General features: G+C 43.2%; 1 protein-coding gene across 2 annotated transcripts in view; it reads right to left on the reverse strand.

The window, feature by feature from the left end:
- The window catches only part of LOC136591282 (carboxypeptidase Q-like), a 405,344-nt gene that overhangs the window by 95,432 nt on the left and 287,173 nt on the right, over nucleotides 1-22,739 (reverse strand). For both annotated transcript variants that reach the window (XM_066588501.1, XM_066588500.1), the window contains exon 5: nucleotides 14,821-14,932. In XM_066588501.1, coding sequence (XP_066444598.1) covers nucleotides 14,821-14,932 — 112 coding nt within the window. The remainder of the gene's footprint in view (nucleotides 1-14,820; nucleotides 14,933-22,739) is intronic.

Consider the following 22,739-nt stretch of genomic DNA (forward strand, 5'->3'; position numbering starts at 1 on the left):
TTGCATCTACACTGAACCGGTGCATTCACCAACATGGTCCTGCAATCGTAGCATCAGCCCTGGACTGCATTGTCGAACAGTATCGTAGCAGAAGGAGATCACTTCAAGTACACTTGCCCTACATCAGTCATAGCAGCGGTCACACAGGACTTACAGATGCAGAAAGCGGTTTTCTGCTTCTCACTTGCCACTTTTCAACTTTGCAATTGGTTTTCTCTTTCTGTCTTACAGGCACCACAATACAGAATTGAAATCCATCCAGATCTAAGCTCATAATTAATATAGACCCCAGAAGAGAACGCATAAATACAAATTCTGCACCTCCAAAACTAATAGAGCCCAAGAATAGACCCCTTATAATCTCACAACAGCTCATGCTCTCATCCTCTGTGGAGCACTGCTGCTCTGCCTTCTGGCTTCGGGACGTATATTAACTTATTCCACAAGACTCCTGCTTGATTCGCAACCTGATTGGTTGTTCTAACCCAACCAATCACTGTGAATCAGCCAACCTAAACAAACAATCAGGTTGCTGGAATTGTAATTCAGCCAACCCAAACAACCAATCAGGTTGTGAATCGAGCAGAAGTCTTTGGGAATAAGTTACTATGCCTTTGGTACCTGTACAGATTTAGTCATGTGACCTTATTTGTAAAGCTCCTTGAACAAGAATATGATTTGCAGCAAGAAATAAGACAAAAGTGGAATGTGTATCAAATCTTACTTATTATTGCCTCTGACGGTTTAAGAAGCAGCTGATGTGTCAGCCCCCTTTCGTCAATAATGGCTGAACCTGGGGCAGATGCCCCAGTTGTGCGCTCCTCCTTTCTCTGTAACTAAAGAGTCCAACCCACCAAACTTCACAGTTGGCATACATTCGGGCTGGCAGCTTTGTTCTATCACCTGCCACACTTCTCTTTCCTTGCTGTCTCTTTCATTCCCACTTGTCACAATTATGACAATTCTTACCATATGCCACTGCCATAATCAGGTCACAGTTGCTTCAATGTCTTTTTGGATTGCATGCACGGCGAAGGTATTCATAAACTGAGGCAAAGACACTTAAATGACCGTCACATGCACCTGCGAAGAATGAAAATTCTCTTCTTGGGGTTTTATTCATTTCAGTGGAAGGAACAGTCAGGCAGAAAACAGATGTAATATTATAATGTTTTGCTACTAGGGGCAAGAAATATTTTTATTTCTGCATAAACTGCAATGCACTCGTGATGTTATAGCAGACGCAGAAAATATAAAACTATATATAATGTTTGTCTATATGTGCCAGCAAGAGAAATGAGGGGACAGTTCCTGTGTAAAGAATATAACAAGGAATGACAGTTCTATTACGAGGAGCACGGAGCGATGAACAGAGAGCACATAATAAAGAGGGCTGGTTGGTTGATTGATTGTGTGATTGACATACAGTACCATCCATCCACCTCTGTAATAGAGCATCAAGCCGGAGAGACAGCAATAGCCAACAGCAGGCAATTGTGCCCAGACACACTTTTGATGTGACAAAAGTTGAAAGATAGTGGAATGACTTGGGATCAGAAATCTATAAAGAAGAATGAGACGTTTCCTCAGGAGGTAAGCTGAGAAGAAGGTGACACATATCTGAGAGTCTGCTAGAGGTTGAGGCCTCACAAAATAAGAATATATTGTTTTATACACAAGTCATGTAACGCACGGTACAGAGTTGATCGTCGGAGAGAGGTTATAATCTAGAAGAGCTTCTGTTACCGAGACAAGGTGAATATTAGTAGCCGTTCCGATCACTTAGAATGTGTCTCTAACATCATATAGGCAAGTCACTAGAAATATCACAAGGCTCTTATTATAATTAGGGTTATTAGTTACATAGGGTTAAAGAATATTTCCACGTTGGTAAGTATTGCACTTCCAGCTGTGCAAAAAATTACAATGCAGCCCATTCAGTTGAGTAGACCCGTTTTGCAGGTTCCTGCACAAGTGGGTAGTGGAGAGTGGCGGTGTGGAGGGAAGGGTCGTTGGACCTTTACAGGGTATAAAAGATGTTCTGCATTCAAATGTTGCTTAGGACGCACTACTGATCCGTACGATCGTATGTCAGTCAAAGTTGATGTGTTTAGTGTATTGGGTGGTACAGAAAAAGTTCACATTTGAAGAAGGGATTATTAGGTCGATTTCACATCTGTGTTGGAACCTGCGGTTGGAGGTTCCGTCGTAGATCCAGTTCAAAATACCAGAAAAAGAAGCACTGCATGTAACACTTTTTTTTCCATCCAAAAATGTAAACTGAATGGACCCCATTAGAGTCAATGGGGTCCGTTTGGTTCTGTCCCGAGATGGAGCCGTTGAGCAGCAGGGATTCCCCGAATGCAGCAGGAAAGCGGAACCCAGACGCAGGTGTGAAACCAGCCTTACTTTTATTTATTCTAGCTACTTGCGTGATTATACCTCAACACGGGGAATCCTCTAATCACTCCTTCGGTCAAGAAATGGTTCTACACGTTTGAAGAGCTGCACCGTGTAGAGGAACTTATAACTGCAAATTCCAGTTTATTCGATAACTATTATGGAATTTGGCAAATCTGGCTTTTGGTATAAAGGGGTTGTCCAGTTACCAGACAACATTTCTGCAATAGCTTCAACTGTCTTAAAATAACAAACAAAGCAGTACTTACCTGTTCTCGTCCACGGGGGATCCAGTGATGTTGCCCCGCTATGTTCCCGGTGATTGTTGTGGAAGAGGACTTCAGGGGAAAACCCCTTACGGCTGCAGCCAATCAATCAGAGGCTGCAGTCTCACTGCCCATATTCTTGGCCCTCACATCCTGGGTGCCATGATGCCAAGAGTTCAGAATGGAGATGCTGCAGCATTCAGATGACTTCTGCTGATGTTATCTTACACAACAATCACCAGCACAATGATGGGGAAATAGATCTCTGCGGAAGAAATGTTGTCCGGTAACAAACCGGAATCTGCTGGTATAAGTTCCTCCATATGGTGTAACTCTTCAAATGTGTATAACGAATTCCTTGACTGAAAGCGTGATTTGATCATTACCAGCGTCAAGGTAATGGATCTTGCAGAAAAAAACATCATAACTATCCCTTCTTCAGATGTGAAATTGTACCCGATACCTCCTACTACAGTAATTGGACAACCCTTTCAAAGAGTTTTCCTCTTTTAGGGAATTGTTGAACTCTTGTATTCCTCAGTGTGGTGTGGTCCATCATTTTCTTCTATTTGTAAATTGATCTATCTCTCCTTTACTAACTTTTACATTTTTCTTTATTTTCTCCTTGAACCCCCTTCCATTCTTAAACTTTGTTGGCATTGTTCAGTTTTGTATGCGTCTTGTTTGAGGTGTTTATTCGCACATTGCTCTATTCTGATAAGGGTATTTGTCCTTTTTTCAATGGAACTTGACTCTGGCTTTCCAAAGTCTTGTATATCTTGTAATTTGCTTATCTAATGGATGGATCTGCTTGTTTCCATAAAAGTTATCGAACCAATTAGTGTATTAGGAGAACTAAAGAAATCAAAACAGAAAATAAGTGCAAGACGGAACGATTTGAGTGAAAATGAACGCTAATCATTCAGCCTAAATGTGGGCCAACGACTCATAAAAATCATTTCTGGCTCATTCACTTGTTTTGTTTAACCGGCGCTCGTTCAGTCCCTCTCAGTGACTTCTACAGCAAATGTGAAAGACTGAACGATTCTCAATGATTTCTTGTTTGAACGAGCCAACGATGTTCAAACGAACTAGCGGTGGCGTCACTCGCTTGTTAAAGCGATAAACCGGCTCATTTAAAAGGACCCTTAATACATCTATGCATAAACACACAAGAAAGAACATGGGATTGTGCAAAGCTTCACATCACAACATCCCAACACCCCATGTCCGCTGTAGTTGGCATCGGTGCCACTCTCCTCCTAGTACTTGTACAGAATGATTTCACCTTCAGTTTAGTTCCTTCTCTCCTAATTAGAGATGAGCGAGCATACTCGCTAAGGCAAACTACTCGAGCGAGTTGTGCCTTATCCGAGTACCTGCCCGCTCGTCTCTAAAGATTCGGCTGCGGGTGAGTTGCGGAGGTGAGCAGGGGGGAGCGGGGGAGAGAGAGTGAGAGAGAGATCTCCCCTCCGTTCCTCCCCGCTCTCTCCCGCCGGCACCCGAATCTTTAGAGACGAGGGAGCAGGTACTCGCATAAGGCACTACTTGCCCGAGTAGTTTTCCTTAGCGAGTATGCTCACTCATCTCTAGTCCTAATGCTATACTACCTGTGAAGTCATAGTACATAGAACACATACATTTTATATTTTCCTCACCTTAGGAAAGTCAGAAATAAGCCAAATTTATTAAGATGCCTTTTACTAAATTCGGCACTATTCACTTCAACCATTTTTTTTTTTGGCCGGATATGAAACCTCAATCTTAATAAATCTGCCCCAATGTATCTGCGATCCTGCTGGTCTTTAGAAATAACAGGAGTGTATGTTATCTTAACTCCTTTAGCCAAGGGAAGGTATTTCTGGAATTATTTGCACATCTTTGATGTTGAAAGCCTACTGCTAGTACAAACCTTCATGGTTTATATATAGATGAGAGTAAAAAAGTCACTAAATAAGAAGCACTGTCGATGTTCAAAGACACCCAGTGGAATCTCTTTTGGAAGCTAGATGAAACATTGCCGGTCCCTCACCCCGGATAACAATAGATGGGGATAGTATTTAAAGACAATCTGTCACCTTTCTATATTTTCTCTTGAATAGTATCTGCCGAATGGGTTTTGGCGCCTTGTCACATATATACAATAGGTGCCACCATTTTGAATACATTAGATCTTTATAAAAAAAAAAGTGACTTTACAAAACTATGAATAATTTAGCAGTAAGAGATAAAGGAAAATGAGGTTTGACTGTTTCCAAGCCTCTTCATGTATGTTCAGTTCAGATGTGATTAAAGCTTGTCTGAAGACCTGAATCAACTGACCCGTGGGGATCCAGCGAAAATCAAAGGTATGCAGTCCAGCTCATTCACGTCAATGTAAGCCTGTAGTATTCTTAACGGCCAGTATGAATAATACGGCATTCTCAGCGCTCACAGATTTATGCTCGGATGTAAACATTGAAGGGGCTGTGATGTTTGCACTGGGGCTGCGGCCCCTTTAATCAGCCGATAAGCGGGGGTGCCAGGTGGTGCACCTCCATTTATCAGATATTAAAGGGAACCTGTCTTCAACTAGGAGTACCAGAAACTAACTTATGGTGCTAGTAGTTTAGGTATCGGGGAGTCCAGGGAGCCTCTTTTCATATACCATTGGTCCTGTGGTTTCTCTGGTAAAGCATGCACAGCCAAAGTGACTGTAATATTCAGAAGGCTGTGCATGCACATCTCGCGTTCATCTCTATGGAAATGCGTGTGCGCAGCCTTCTAAAAAGAGTCACGCTGGCTCTTGCTTTGCCGGGAGATACCGCAAGAACATGGATTAGGGTGAATATGAAAAGAGGCTCCCAGAGTTCCTTTAAATGGCCTATCCTGAGGATAGGCCATCATTTTTTTAATAGCTGGTTAACCCCTTTAAGTTTCAATTAGTACTTGCATAGCAGTTCTTCTTTAATGGTGTGTTCACATGTAGCTGATTTGGGGCAGATTGTGTCTCAGAGTTTGTTGCAGATCTCTAGCAGATTTCACCCCTTCAATTTGAATTCAATTGAAATTATGAAATCTGCAGCCGATCCACAACTGTTCCATGTGAATTAGTTGATAGCCAGTTCCTTTTCAGCTCAGTGAAATGAAGGGACTAGCGAGTGAATTCATGTTCAGTGTAAACAAGCAAACATTTATCGTTGAGTGACTGCCTGCTCACAGTAAACGGAGGTGGGCGGCCAGAGGAGATCTACGGTGTTCTCTGCCCCCATTCATTGAACGCCTCTGGCCGGGTTCACACGCGGGGGTCGGATTCCGCGTGCAGATATCTGCAGATCAAGACCTACGAATGATGGCGAAAACAAATTGCATATGGTCGTGTGTGCATGCGTATGGACAGCGTATCGTCCATGTAGAAGAAAGATCGCAAGCAGTGAATGACATCAGGAAGAAGCCCAACCCCCTGGAAACACCCTTCCATAACTCAGGCGACCGCCCAGGCGACATTCCCCTGAGCTGTCATAGTAAGAGATGTCCTCAGAGCCTTCAGAATAGAATACTGCTCTCTAGGCTTGGCTGGTTTTATACTACTATTTTGGAAGTAGTAAAAACCACTAAAAAAAACAAGTACTTATTCTTGTGTAGGAAGAGCCCAGAAGAATAAGCGGAAGTTGCAGGCAGCAGTCTGGGATGGTGTGTTGCTCCCCAGACTCCGTCCTACACTGTCTGTCTACAAATTCCTGCTTTCTTAATACCATTTGTTATCTGGTTTCCTAGCAATCTGTGTACAAATCCACACCTATACGCAATGTTAACTGCACATGCACTGCGGATCGAACGCATCCATAGAGATCAATGGAGCCCGTATGCAAAGAATACGCAGTAAAATAGAGCAGACTGCAATTTTTCTTCTGCTTGCAGAATCTGCAATTCCTACACGCAAATGTGAGCGAAACTTTGAAAGTCCATGTCTTACAAATACCCATGTATTACCGCAGGGACGGCGATCACGGAATCTGCATTTCACATCCAGTTGCGTGAGACCGGTTTAAAGCTCCTGCTTGAAAGCACAGGAGTGATGGTCGTTGGGACGACTGTTGGACGCTTATGAGCCCAACAGTAGTCCCGTCTAAAGCCACGCTTACACTGCATGGATATGATGGGAAGCAGCTACCTGCGAGTGACACAATGTCATCACTTCCTGTACTAGCAAGAACCAAAGCAGTGTGAACTGGATCGGTGGCAGTGGAGCGCGGGGAAAGTTACAAGATGGGAAATGATTTTTTTATTATGCTATATTGCTATCTTCTCTGGAGTCGTTAAAAAAAAAATCTGATATAATTGAAAAACCTCTTTAATGTTTCGAACGGAATTAAATGCCCATCCAGGACACGTGCACGTTAAAACTTTTACATTGTTAAAAATGTAATTTTACATAGGCTTTACGCTCAGCACTAAAATACTAGGTTACGAGTACAGAGCAGCTCCCAAGAACCTCAAGATTACTTTCTGAGACTGTTTAAACTAAATATGGAAAACTTTTGCTGATCATGTGAAAACTGAGTGGGAAGTAATGTAACGTTTCCTATTCGGTCATCCTTTCCTTTTGAAGCTCATACATGGACAAAATTGGGAAATCTAATATTTCCATGACCCTTCGTGTAATAATGGTGAGAGATGAAGTTGTGGAACTTATGCATCATTCCCTAGTCAATCATTGAGAATGTTTATGCACCATAGAAACATACAGACACTATTCTTCATCAATTAGTAACTAAAAAAACATAAATTTGGGATTGTGTTAAATTAGAATTTGCAATATTGAAAAAAAGTAGTCGATTTCATTATCTTAATTAGAGGCAGGAGCTTTAACTGTATTCCTGAAATAGTAAAACTACCTGTAAATACACCGTGAGCCCCTGCGTTGTATGATTATTTCGTTTTTATATGCTATTCTGCCATTTCTGAGTTGTCGCACTCACCTATGGCTAACAGATGCCAGGGATGACTATTTATTGCAGCCATTACATTTCCCATATGTGTTGTCAAAGACCCATTACTGTCAGGCTGCTCGGCTCTCCTGTCGTTCTGTGGAAGTATCAGTCATTATTACAGACCTGGTATTATACTGATGAACTAGGAGTACCTTGATGAATGTGTTGTGTCCTCCCATAGAGGGCAATGCTTCAAAGCATGGAATAGTGGGAAGACACCGAAATAAAGGGACTATGGAAAGTGAAATAATATAGGTTTTAAAGCAAATTACAGGGGTTCTACAATTCCTCCTGATTCCTGAGAAAGCAGTGAAGAGTGCCGGCCACATGGGGGTAGCTTCAATCCTCATGTGGTGAAGTGATGGAAGCAGAAGAGAGGTATCCTGAGGCCTACCATTCCAGGAACCACCTTTGAGGAGTTGAAGTGAGAGAAAAAAAAGGAGTCTGCCATGCCGTGTTCATGCCACAGAGTACAAGTGAGGGCTCAGTCACATGGGCGCATCTGGGCGCTGATGCGCCCGTTTTCCTGCACGTAGAAGACAGCCGCACCTGCAGTGCAGACGACTCTTCGCAGCGCCGGAAGAAAGAACACATGACCGGCAATGGAGCCGGTCATGTGTTCTTTCTGTCGGCGGTGCTGAGAATCGTCCGTACCTGCAGTGCGGCCGTCTTCTACGTTCAGGAAGATGGGCGCATCGGCGCCCAGATGCGCCCGTGTGACTGAGCCCTCAGTGTCAATGGAGAGTTCCTTTGCCCCCGTCCTCCTCCGGAGTGCTCCCCTTTCCAGGAGCGGAATCTTACAGATAACTTAGCCTGAAGGTCTGATGCCATTCTGCGTTCTCCTCTCCGACCTTGCTTAACTGTCATTCCTGCACTGGCGTGTGAAGTCTTGTATTATCATAAGTAAAGTTCCAGTCAATGCCCGTGCCCAGTGATTGAGGTATAACAGTGTGTGGACTCTCTTATTTCTACCGCTGGAGAATCAACAGTGTGAAGGAACAGTGGCGTCACGAGTGACAACTTCTACGGTCCACTACACATCCTTATACAAGTTACCGCTGTCCCAGCGTTGCCTGGAAGAGGCCTAGCGGTGACTTGGCCAAGGTTCCGTGCGTCCCTCAGGGGAGGACTCTAATAGAACCACCGTGACAAGCGCCATCTCTACCCCGCCGGCTCCTCAGTGTGGGCCTCGTGTCTCGGTCGCTGCATGAGCCCATAAACTAAGTTTATGCAGTTTATAGAGCCTGATTGGTTCCCTTTAACTCGGATTTCTCATATACGTAATTTGCATATGGGTTTTCATTAAATGATTACACAATGTTTTAATTAATACTGCACTTGTTAGGACAAACAGGTGAAAAACCAAATGCAGTTGCATAAAAGTTAAATAAAACCCGCAGAAGTGTAGACGTGCCAAAGAAACCCTCACTTGGTTCAGACCTTCATAGCCTCACGCTGCTGCCCACATGTCTGGTGGAGGGTGAAGGGTGTTATTTATGGAACACATTTCAACTCAATTAAGTCAGTTAGTGTGACTCCAGAGACGTCAGTCCTACCATTTGTTTATGTAATAAATGATGTTGAACTGCAATAAGGGATGTATTCCTCACTTGGAGGAAACGGAGTTAATGAGTAGCAGCGCAGTGTGGCAAGGATTAAAATAAAAATTAGCATATGAAAGCAGAAGCAGTCTCATAACTTGCAATATATTACTGAAGCTGCACAATATAAGTGCAAATGTAAGAAATCTTCAGAAAATTGTTGAAAGCAGGTATTACCTGGGTAGTCCATACCAACAGCATGGATCACAGTTCATTTGTTACCCTCAGGCAGTCCCACACAAATGTCAAGGTGAATTCCAGTGTAGGACAGGGGTACCCAGGGCCCACCAGTAACATTTATCGTGGGGGCCCATTGTACACCTACACTTCACATTTTAAAATTCTCAGTTACTGCATTTCCAATATACTTCAATGGAAAGGTCAGAGGATTTACATGCAGCCCTGTCTCCACTGAAGGGTATGGAGCAGGAATTGGTGGACCCCTTTTCATCTAATAGGGGGGAATCCCACTGGTTGCATTTTTGGCATATCCAGGCCAGCGTGTGCCTGCCACTGTACATAGATGTCATCTCAACCAGTCTGTGTGTCTACATGGATAGATAAAGTAGCCAGTTTATTACTTGGACGTATAGGTGGACTGGCTGGGATGCTGTATGTTGCCTATAATATCCTCATGTACTGTAGTGCAGCAACTGTACTGTGCTGTGTGCTTCTCATGTATGTGTGTGGGCTGTGGCCCTACTCCTGACTCAGGGCCCACTGGGGAATTCACCTGTTCCCCTGTGGGCCTGTCCAATCCCAATACAAGACACTTAATGTACATATGTTTACATATGTGTACATAATGTACATAAGCGCTGCGGAATAAGTTGGCGCTATACAAATAAAGATTATTATTATTATTATTATTATTATTATTATATGTTTTAGAAGCATGGGAGTGGGTGTTGTCAACTATTAATCCATGCAATACACTTGCAAGTAAAATTAAGTAACCCCCTTTGGAATTATTTGTAATATTCCATTAACTGCTAGTAAAATGTAATCGGATTGTTAAATAATTCACAATAATACAAAAAACTATTTGGCTGAATTAACACAAAACGTTGTATCTTACATGTCTTTTATTGAGCACATTGAGTAACTATTCACTTTGCAGGGAGAGAAAATAATGGCCCATTTAGACAGGACGAATGTCGGGCAAACGATGCCCGACACCACACATACCCGCTCACGTGCTGTTGCACAGCAGTGGGTATCATTGCTTCACACCAGGCAGCTGGAGGAGATTCCTCTCCTCGTGCTCCCCCGCCCCTCTTCATTCACTTAACATAGCGGCCATTGAGTACTGAACAGCTGCTATTTACACTGAACTCTCATAGCTCAGCTCATGGCCCATTGTTTATGCTGAACTATGAGAGTTCAGTGTAAATAGCTGTCGTTTAGTATTGAATGGCCGCTATCTTAAGTGGATGGAGAGGTGTAGGGGAGCACGAGGAGAGGACTCTCCTCCAGCTGCCCGGTGTGAAGCAATAATACTCGCTCTTGTGTAAAAGCATGTGAGTGGGTACATGGGGGGACGAGTGTCGGGCATCATTTGCCCAACATTCACCCTGTCTAAATGGGCATTAAGTGAACCCTTGAATTTAATAATCTGAAGATTTCTTTTGCAGCAATCACCTCTACCAAATGTTTCCTGTAGCTACAAAAAGGATTTGCATAACACTGAGGAGGTACTGTAGACTATTCCTCCATGCAAATGTGTTTCTGTTCATCAATATTTCTGGAATGCCTTGCGTGCACAGCCCTCCTAAGGTCCTACCACAGCATTTCGATAGGGTTTAAATAAGAACTCTGATTTGGTCATTCCAAGCATTTTAACTGTTCTTTAGTTCATTTACTTTTGCATTTTGGATCATTGTTGTTGCATCACCCTTATCTTTCCAGCTTGAGGCCATGAACAGCTGCATTTACAATCTCCTTTACATTGTTTTGCCACACCTTAGCATTTATTGTTATCAGGCCGAAAAGCAGTCCTAAACCATGATGTCACCTCCACCATGCTACGCAGATAGGATGAGGTTTTGGCTGGGGTGCAGGGTTTTTATTTTCCTCCAAACATAGCTTTGTGCATTTGTACTAAAAAGTTTCATTTTTGTCTCATCGGTCCACATTTCCCAGGTGGTCTTGTGCAAATTTGAGATGGACCGCAACGTTTTTTTTGGATTGCAGCATCTTCTTTTGTGATGTCCTTACATGATCATCGTTCTTGTTTGTGTTTTTCTAATAGTGAACACCTGAACAGAGGTTTTTCTAGAGTTTTCTGTAAGTGTTTCGCTGTAACTCTTGCATTCTTTTTCACTTTTTTACGACTGTCCATTGTACACATAAAATGATCTAATTAGGACGCCCACTCCTAGGGAGACAGCAACAATTCAGAATTTTCTCCATCTGTAGATAATCTGTCTAATTGTAGAATCATGCACACCCAAGTCTTCAGCAATGCTTTTATAGTCTTTTCCAGTTTCATGCAATTCAATGTGATTGTTCCCAGCAAGAGAAACCACGTAATCTTGTAGATATGATACCTTTTAATGGCTAACAAAAGTACATGATGTAATAATAGCGAGCTTGCGAACCAACGCAGGGGTTCTTCTTCAGGCTTATGGATTGGATCTGAAGAGGCATGGATATTTATACACACTTATAACATACATACTTATGACAAGGCACAGATATGGTTGTGATTGGTTCGCACTTAAAAGGAATTCTGCAACAGCAAACAAACTTTTTTTGTCTAGGCACTGATAGCGGAGTGAAAGTTTTATGGTCCCTAAATTACTGTTGGAGGGGGGGGGGGTTGTTATCAATTTATATTCCCAAATTCTTCTGTGGTTTTGTGACTTGAAACCACCCTTCAATATCAAAACTCTCATATCTCCTATGCAATTCAATGACACATTTTCTGAGGTCTTCTGTAAGTTTCTTGTCATAGATCACATTAATCATTTTTTTCTTGAGAAGAACAAATTTGCCAGTAACCAGACTTTGTATGCCTTTATTTAATGGGCAAAGTACCCATGAAAGACCACACTTCCAGAATCATCTGCAAAAGGGAATCACCTTTTGCCAATTAGCTCTTGGAGGGGCCTTTAAATGGGTTATTGGAAACAATGTAAAAAAACCTGCTCAATGTACTATGCAAACCTAACAAAAGCCATACTTTCCTCCAGTGCAGCTTCTGTTCCCAGCCGCTCTTTGCTTCTGCTTAGCAACAGGTCCTGTGATTGCTGCATGCTAATCATCAGCTAAAGTGAGCTGGTGAAAGGCTGCAGCGATCACATGGACCTGGTATCTGTGACATCATCACCACCTTCCTGCATTTAAAAGTCAAGACTAGTGGGGACCAGGTGGTGGACCAGGAGCTGAGGGACAGCAGAGTATGTCTTACGTTATGTTTATACAGTATATTAGGGAGCTATGTAAAAAAAAATACATTATCCATCAACTTAACACAGGGGTTTACCTACTTTTTCTCCCTGCCCAGTGAATGATCTCAATGCACACACCAGCCAACACAGTCTATACGGTAGCATGCGGTGCCCGTTAAGTACCATACTTAAGAGCCTTATGTCCTTTGTACACTACTGGACATGTTCCGTGCACACAGCAGAGAGCCTTTATACTCTGATATTGTATTTATTTATATGATACGTATTTAATTAGTATGTATTGTAAATTCAGGCACTAATTATATACATATGCAATGTTTTGATTACATAAAAGTTTAGGTCATGCAGTCACAATATATACATAGATTATTGGAAGTCCATAGTATATTTTGAGTTGATATTGTATGCGCATGGTTCGCATGTGCAGGACGGTGCATGTAGGTGTGTACGACGTTGCATGGTCTCAACATTTGCTATGCACATGCGTGGGACCTTTCATATAGTCTGTGCATGCGTCACTCATTTTTAGTGGCATGGACACCATGCACCTCCTCTTTTTGGCGTTAAGGTGCATGCACCGGTTTGTTTGCGGTACCATTATGGAAGGTCCCATCGGGGTGCTGTGAGCATATTTAGATCTGAGGGGACACAGCATTCCATACCCCCTGAGCAAAATGTGAAATGCGTGTCGGAAAGGTACCCTTAACCATTTGTAGGTTCTTTGGAATTGTTTTGTACTTATGTTGCTCTAATTATATTTACTCGATTGGTCCAATAACAAAGGTATATAATATGGTTACAATGAATTATGGAACACGTTTTTAATTTGTTAGAAGGTCTTTCTATAAGTCTTGTGTGACGCAGAGTGTTAAGACAGCAGAATGCAGTCCTAAGCTCTCACTCACGACCTGAAGGTTTGCAGGTTCAATCCCTGCATGGTTCAGGTAGTTAGCTCAAGGTTGACTCAGCCTACCATCCTTCCGAGGGCGGTAAGATGAGTACCCAGCTTGGTGGGGGGTAAAATAAAAATGACCTAAAAGCGCAGCGGAATAAGTTGGCGCTATACAAATAACAAGATTTATTTATTTATTGCTTTATCAGAAGCTGCAATATGTATTTAGATTTATTTTAACCCTCCCTGCTCATCTAGTAGTGTCATATTGTATATTTTTATTAGTATATTTTTATTAATATTGATGACATCATACTCTTTTTTTCCTTGATTTATGTATATTTGGAGTTGCCATCTTTTGAACTGTACTATTATGGGAGGACAGTAGACTTAGGCCTCATGTCCACGGGGAAAATCAGGCCCGCTACGGATTCTCCATGGACAATCCGTAGCGGGTCCCTCCTGCCCCGCGGACATGAGGCAGTAAAATCAGAATAAACTCACCTGCTGCGGACCGTGCGTGTCTTCCCTTCTTCGCGTCCGGATCTTCTTTCTTCGGCCCAGCGGATGTCCTCGGCACGCCGGCTGTGTGCCGCGCACATGCGCCGGGCACATCCGCCGGGCTGAAGAAAGAAGATCCTGCCGCGAAGGAAGGAAGATCTGCATCGCCCGGAGCAGGTGAGTTTAATTCAGGCGCGGGTCTCCTGCGGATCCGGACAGCTTCCATAGGCTTCTATAGAAGCCTGCGGGAGCTGTCCCCGTGGGAGACCCGCACCTAAATGGAGCATGGCCATTTTTTTTCATGCTCCAGAATTTTTTTAATTCACTTTTATTGACCATCCGCGGGTATTTATCTACCCGCGGGTGGTCAATGCATCCCTATGGGACGCGGATCCGCGTGCAGGTGATCCGCTGCGGATTTTAATTCTTCTTTTTCCCGTGGACATGAGGCCTAAGTGACAATGTGCCTACCCACGTGAATAGCAGTCATGCATTTTTTGTCTAATCACAAGCCGCATGTTGCGTTGATACGACTGGAAATACAAAATACACATAAATGTTGGCTCTATGGTTTAAAATTAGACAGTGATCCAAATTTATACGAGGGTCAATTACTGTATCACCACTATAACATGATTCATATGAGAGCCATAAGGAAATGCGAGAAGACTAACAAAGGAACAGTAAAAACTAAAACCCCCATAACATATCTATAAAGCAACAAATGACTAAAAGCAAAATTGAGCGTAGATGACTCTATGTATAAATATTTACCCAGCTCTTTAATGAGGGACAGCGCTTCCCATGAGATAAAGGCTCCACCACCATCATCCATGGCTCCTTGCCCAACATCCCAGCTGTCCAGATGTCCACTGACAATCACAACCTACAATGAGGAGTAAATATGTCAACAATTTGTACAAGTATCACTTATATTGTTTCTTCATTAGTTCTATTCATCGAGACCCATCTGTTCCATGTAGAAAAATCAGCACATGCATGAATGTAATAGATGCATTTCTATCATTATCTTTGGATACCTTACAATGTGTTGTACAAGATTCCTGGCAGTAAAAGTGTGTGGCTGTTTCATAACGGGATGACATGTTCATTCTGGAATGGGAACAGATATTGCAAGAGCCGGAAACTAGCATCTCAATGTGGGTGTAATTCCTAATAGGGCTGTGAAAGCCATTTGGACATAATATTTCAACGAGGAGCTTCATGAGATCATGAAAAAAAATTCACTTTTTTACCAGAAATGACTGACCTATTTTTGGAAATGTTGCAATGTACTGATAAATCCTTAGGCCGCCTGCAGATGGGCGGAAATCCCGCGGCGGGATTTCCCGCGGGATTTACGCCGCTGGAAGCCTGCATAGGATTGCATTAACATACGCAATCCTATTCAGATGGCCCCGCGAAATCTCACGCGGCAAACAAACCGCTGGCATGCTCTATTTCTGTGCGGGGCTCGCAGCGCCCCGCACAGAAACGTCACTCACCCGCCGCCGGCTCCGGTCTGCGCATGCGCCGGCTGCCCAGCAGCTGGCACATGAAAGAGCCGGGGCCGCGGGTGAGTACGTGCTGCTCTCTGCAGGCGCTGGGGTCGGGTCATGCAGCGAGAATTCTCGCTGTCGGATCCGACCCGGCCGTCTGCAGGCGGCCTTAGGTAGCAAGTTTATTTATTTATTTGCAAAGACCCTTTGCTTGAGATTTGATGTTTAGGACTGAGGTTGTTTTCTGAAATGAGTTAACCTTTTTTTGTCTTATGGCACAGACCAGAGGGGCATCATTAACAATTCCCATTTGCACAATTCTGCAAGACAAGGCATACATGGCTATTTTCTCAGAATATAGCTTTCAATAAATCAACTTGTATTTAGATGATCAGTATAAGAAATGTTAAAGGAATTTTGTCACCAGGTTCATGAAGTTTGACTCTGAGACTTGGAAGCGGGCCATGCCGGCTGATGCCTGCCCGCACCATGCAGGCTGACCCCCTTTTGTGTATAGGGAGAGAGCTGGGCGGGGTGAGACCAGAGTGACCCGCCTCCGTGACTCAGAGCTCAGCTCTAAAGCCCCATTTAGACACAATGATTATCACTCAAAAGCCTTCTTTTGAGAAATAATCTTTGTGTCTATATGTATCCATCTTTCAAGTCAGTTCTGCTTGAAAACAGTCCTTCAGCAGAACAGCAGGACCCTAAGCTGTGTTCTGCCCACAGAGAGCTGATAACAGCTGATAACATTGTTACAGCTGTTTCAGTTCTCATCCTTGCCAGCAGAACAGCTGATTAGCAGGACCTCACTGTGTCTGCTGTCCATGGTGCTGAATTCTCCTAGGGGAGCCTGTGGCTAAACAATACAGCTAATTACAGAGCTCAGACCTCCTGCTGAGTCCTGTAACAGCTCTCAGAAGTTCATTTGCATGCAAATGAAGCTGATAAGTACTAATAGCAATTAGTGCCTATTAGTGCTTTTATGCAAAACGATCTCAGATCTTTCAATCTTTTGAAAGATATCTGTATGTGTAAATGGACCTTAAGTCAAACTTTATGAACCTGGTGACATGATCCCTTCAAAGGTGTTGTCTTACTCTGTTTCAGTTTGGAGCGACCCACAGTAAACAGACGTTTTGCCAAGGGAAGCCCCAGTCAAAATATAGTATTACATGGAAGCTATTCAAATGAATGGTCATCCATGAAATACATATATGGCTTGAGTCCGCAAGAACAGGAGCCACTCATACATATCAGCTCTCAATTCAGACTCAGCGGGCAAACCAACAGCAAAAAATTAATTTTCCCTTAGCATGGAATGCGATTGAAGATACTTTTGATCATGGCTAATTAACACCTTAGATGTTGCAGTCAATAGCAACTATGGCCTATAAGCAGTTACACAGAGTGAAGAGACTTCCTCTATCACCCCATCAGCCCTATGCAACATGATTGTAGGGTTCCGATGGGTTGTCATGGACGCTGAGTGCCTTAATGAAGGCCCACAGATCAGTCATCTTCCACTACCCCTTAATAGAATAATGCTTATAGGCACAATACAGTGCAACGCAGTGCAATAAAAAACAAAACTAAAAAACGTTTAATATAAAGTTAAAAAACGTAAAAAAAGAAAGATTAAAAGTTCAAAAAATCCTTTTCCCCTTTAATGATATAAAAGAAAATAAACAATATAGGATGTGACATGATCTAGTTCTCCATGCTGAATGCACTGCACAGACAGATCATGGGTCGGGAAGGGTATCATCTCTCCTTAAGGGGAGCACCTATGAGGTGAGTGAGGTGAAAATCATGTTGCTTCTCTAGGAAATATGCAAAAAAAAAAAAAAAGATGGAATAATACCCTCTGCAGCGCCACTTATTGGAAGGCAGCATTCCTGCAAGTCAATGTCAGACCCTTTATACAAATCTTTATAACAGTGATTGGGAATTGAAGGCCAAGAGCCAAAAAAATCATACACATACTGCTGTTTCGGGGGTTTTGCCTCTCATCAGTCTGCGGTAGGTTTCTAGCTTGGATTCTATGACGTGGGTTCGGGAAGAGTATAATCTCTCCTCACATTGATTTGCAGGAATGCCGTCATCCAATAGGTGGCGCTGCAGAGGTATTTTTCCATCTTCCATAATAACAGACAGATCATTCTCTGTGAATGGCACTGCAGAAATAGTGAACACTTGCTAGATTACGGCTGATCGTTGGGGGTCTTAGGAGCGATCATTTGATCTTCAGATGACTCTTCTAACAAAAATATAATGCTCAAAGCGTGCCAGCCTTAAGGAGTAGCATAATATACAGTGGATCTTAATACTGGCAGAAGTATTTGCATGGCATTATAAGGAAAAAGACAAACTTCAACACACTCTAGACACTAGAATCCAGCCGTTCTACCCGCTGACATCACACAAGTCATACACACTGATCAGCCTGTCTGAGACGTTAGATTGGCATCAACCATCGCGCTTCATAACCGAAGTTCTAGTTACAGACTGTGTTGCCTCTTTATATCAATTTAGCAATGGTTTACTCTGGCCCCAGTCCATAGCTGAAGCATCCGTGTCTCCGAATGTTGAATTAAAGGCCTGTTCTGCCACAAATGAGCGTTAAAACTTGTTTTGCTGCTGTATATTTCCTGCTTGATGGTTTCTGTATGTGAGACAAGGCTAATATTAGTTTTCCATTAATGTCCTGATTTTAACTAAGAGGAAGCCATTAATGCAGATTTAGGAATTTACAAGCATTACTTATTCCACAATTCAGTAATAAGTTTATCCTATAGCAAAAGATCCTGGTTTCTTTGACTTCATGATTTGACTCTAATCTGTGTACAGCGCTGTGGTATATGCTAGTGATATATCATTAGAAACAAATACTGTATATAGTAAATACAATATTACTTGACAAGGTTGTAGGGATGCAATATGCAGAGGGCCATGGCGGCTTCTCTCCATACATACAGGGGGTCATTAATAAAAACGTTTACGTCAGTTCCGGGTGTAAAAAAGTTGCTACATTTGGCACAGGGTTTGGTAAGTTTGCACCATTATCCGAAACGCACCTGTAAAGGGGGCATGGCCACCCTGCTACGCTACATTTATGCATAATTATTTTTTTAGCAGAAACAGGTGGAAATTATACCAGAAATGTACGTCAGGTGACACCCGGTGTACATTTCGGTGTATGTGGATGGTGGCGAGATGTGCCAAGTATATGAAGAGGTGTGAGCCTCTTCATATATTAGGCACATTGTGTGTCGGGGAAAATCATATGGCCAGCATTTGAAATGTTAGTATTTATGAGACATAGTTTATGCTCTGTGCTCAGGATTATGTCAAATTAAGGCCAGTTACACCTGAGCTTTGACTGTTTTCTATTCTACAACAAAGGATCTCTAAGAATAGGGTCCCACATAGCAACCGAGTCACTGTTGGGTTGTGGCCACAGCCTGGTCAAGATCTTCACAGTCTTGCAAGTGCATGCATTCTGCAAATGAATTACCTTAAGAGTTCAGTTGTTCACTGGCTATTCTATGTTAATGGCTGAGTGGTCTTAGGGCTGATTTACACACAATGATTCTCGCTCATAAAACGCCCAAAGCCGTCTTTCGAGCGTTAACCCTTTCCAATCCAATGTCGGGCCTGCCCCGACATCATAATTTCCCTCCACAGCTCCGATGTCGGGGCAGGCCCGACACTGCAGTGCAGGAGTGCATCTGCACCCGATCATCAGACACATCGGGTGCAGATGCACTCCTGCACTGGTCCTCATCGAGGACCCCAAGGAGAAGGCAGAAAGGGTTTTTAACCCTTTCTGCCTTCTCCTTTACTCATTACATAGCGCTCAATTAGCGCTATGTAATGCACAGAGATGCCGGCCGGCGATCATGTGACCGCCGGTGTCACCTGACCCCCAGCGGTCACATGAACGCTGAGCCGGGAGCCTGCACCATGAGGGGGCCTGCTTAACTGTTCGGCGTCTTCCGCATTCTCCCTTCTGTCTCCCAGCTCGGCGATCATGTGACCTCTGGGTGCCACCTGAACCCAGCGGTCACATGATCGCCGAGTAGGGAGGCAGAGGGAGAATGCGGAAGACGTCGGACAGGTAAGCTGGCCCCCCCACGGTGCAGTGAGCATCTGCACCCTCCTGAACTCTGTCAGTTCAGGAGGAAGCAGGGAAATGTATTTTTTCTCATCCATTCTCACCAGCTCCAATTAATTTGGAGCTGGGGAGAATGAATGAGAAAAAATAATTGGATTGGAAAGGGTTAATCGTTGTGTCTAACTGCACTGACATTGTGCTGTTTTCGTTAACGAATCACTGATCATTCTCTTTCAGCATGCTGAAAGAGAACAATCAGCCTTATCAGGAGTTCACAGCAGAATACAGCTGATACTATTGTTTCAGCTGTATTCCACTCCCTGAACACAGGGCAGGGTATGAAGAACAGAGTGGTCCAGCTATGTTCTGCATACCCCACTCGGAGTGCTCAGCTGTATAACAGCTGGGTGCTCTGAGCAGAGAACAGCTGGATGCAGAAGACAAGTGGCCCCGCTTGTCTTCTGCATACCCCGTTTGGAGCTCTCAGCTGTATAACAGCTGGGTGCTCCGAGCAGAGAACAGCTGGATGCAGAAGACAAGTGGCCCCACTTGTCTTCTCATACCCCGCTCGGAGCACAAAGTGATCGCTCAATGTTTGAGCGATCACCTTGCGCTGTAAATGCACACAACGATTATCACTCAAAAGTCGCTCAAAAGACATCTTTGAGCGATAATTATTGCGTCTAAACCAGGCTTTAAGCAAACAGCACAGTCATTGACAATCTACAGTCAAGGAGCATTTTTGCTAGCTGCATTGATTTGCATGACATCGGGGATCTTGGTCACCGAGTCCTCAACCCTATCATGACTTGGCCACTATGCTAATTAGGTCCTGAAAGCAGCCTTTTTTATATTGGTTAGTCATTTGAAAGCAATGAACAGTAGAATTAGCCCAATTATTATAGGTACACACCAGACTTTACATAAGGCTTTAAAGTTAAATTCCTAGTTTGACTAAAAAAGTTAAACAACAGTAAGAAGTCATGGTAGTGGAGCCTCTCTCCCAAACAGTCACATTGGACAGTCCACCCCCCCTCCCAGCTTGATTGAGATCCCAGAGGCTAAGTAGGTCATTAGAAACCACTTTAAGTAGCATTCAGTGCATGTTAAGAGGGTCTTTGACTGGAGGGCCTGCAGAATCCTGGGAGGCCGTTGGGCTAGCATTAGTCTCAAGACCATATTGAAAAGGATTGGCCCAGTTGCAAGGGGGACAGGTGATGGAGAGTGGTCTTCGCTGGGGCAAGGACTGAAGGCGAACTCCCATTGCTCCTGCATTCAAACTTTAATAGTACCTAGCAATCCAAGGCAACTTACAACACTGCTTTACCAAAACTTTCTCAAGCCTGAAGTCAGTGAAGTGAAGGCGGCAGGCGCTGGGACCTCATTGCTCGAAAAAAAACAGATCCGGACTTGGATATAGATGCCAAGGATAGGCTTCCAACAGTGAATCCAGAGCTCCACTGTCTTACAATCGCAAACCGGTTACCAGGCTGTGATGCACCCAGCAAACAGAAGGCCTGGTATAGGATCCCTTCTGTTTCTTCCAGCTTCTCCCGGCAAAAAGATGCTCCTGAAGTGATATAGTTGCCTTACATGCTCAGTGTGTGGGTCCCAACATCTACATGCCTCACATGACCTGTTGTAAACTAACAGAGAAAAGATGAACAATGGCAATTCCTGGTCAGAAGAGGACAGACAAATCCCACAAATGAACTGACCCAAAGCTGGCGAGATACCACCCTCTCTGAACTAACGTGGTGCAGGAGTGTCCCCTTCTACATATGCACTGTGTACTGGCCTTGGCTACATCTGAGCACTCCACCAAATGCTGCTCGAAATGGCTTGTGATGATGTACCCAGCCTGTGGGACATCAACCAAACCAAAACAAGAACTGCCCAGTGTGACTGTTTGGACGAGAGGCTCCACTCCAATGACTCCTTACTGCTGTCTGAATTCAGCGATCAAAGTTATTTTTCCTAACCTGGAATAAGAATGAAGATCATCACTAAGGATCTTTCATAGTCCTGGGGGGCTTAATACAGCTCACAGGTGCCCTGTAATGACCCGTTACATTTATGGCTTAATGGCAATATATATATATATATATATATATATATATATATATATATATATATATATATATATATATATATATATGGAAGTGTTCCCTGACAAGTTATTGAGCTAATTACCCAGTTCTGCTCTAAATATGGTCCAACTCGATTTAATTGAATGTTTTGCCTCACTAAGACATACCTGACTATAGATGTCACACATACATAATTGTGAAAGAGCTTCCTTTTTGGAAGTCCATCGTTTGACACTATTGGGCGTCATCCAACAATTAGTCCAAAACCTATACAAATTAAACTAATCTAATTATATAAAAGTAACAACATGATCAGGTTATGCCCGTCAAAGGGGTTATCTCATCACACACAACCCTGTTCAGACTGAGCTGCTATGGCCATCACCTAATCTCCACGGACCTGGCTCCCGGCCGCCCAGGCAAACATCTGATTTGCTGGAGGATGTGGCAGGCCAGACATAGTACAGAACTGTTTAATTACAAGGTGGCCATTCAGATGAACGGCCATCAATATTATTGTACATGGACAGTTTGAGTCTGCCAAAGAGGCACTTGACTCTGGCTCAAAGATGATTCCGAGAAGGTGACCACCTCTTCTATGACGTCCATTTGTCCTAACTGTGCCGAGTAAAGGCGTGGTCTGTGTGAAACAACCTCTTTAAGAGTTAACACATAAAAAATATCAACTTCTAACAGAGAAAAACGGTATATTAGTTATGGCTGTGTGGAAATTTACATATTTTGCTCATTTATGGTGTAATACCCAGATCTATGCAAGTAGTAAATCTAAGCAAGTTGGGAAAATAGTAATTAAGATGACAGAGAATGAGATCCAAAATGTTTCACTTTACAGCTAATTCAATGTGACTAATTAAAGTGTACCTTTCAGCTGTACTGGAGGATGTTACATGTGAATTATTACATCACTGCAGCTGTTGTTTCATCTAGTAATAAAAGGGAGATGGCGAAACGCGGCAATCACGTCTC

Source organism: Eleutherodactylus coqui, unplaced genomic scaffold (genome assembly GCF_035609145.1).
Source record: "Eleutherodactylus coqui strain aEleCoq1 unplaced genomic scaffold, aEleCoq1.hap1 HAP1_SCAFFOLD_28, whole genome shotgun sequence".
Lineage (NCBI taxonomy): Eukaryota > Metazoa > Chordata > Amphibia > Anura > Eleutherodactylidae > Eleutherodactylus > Eleutherodactylus coqui.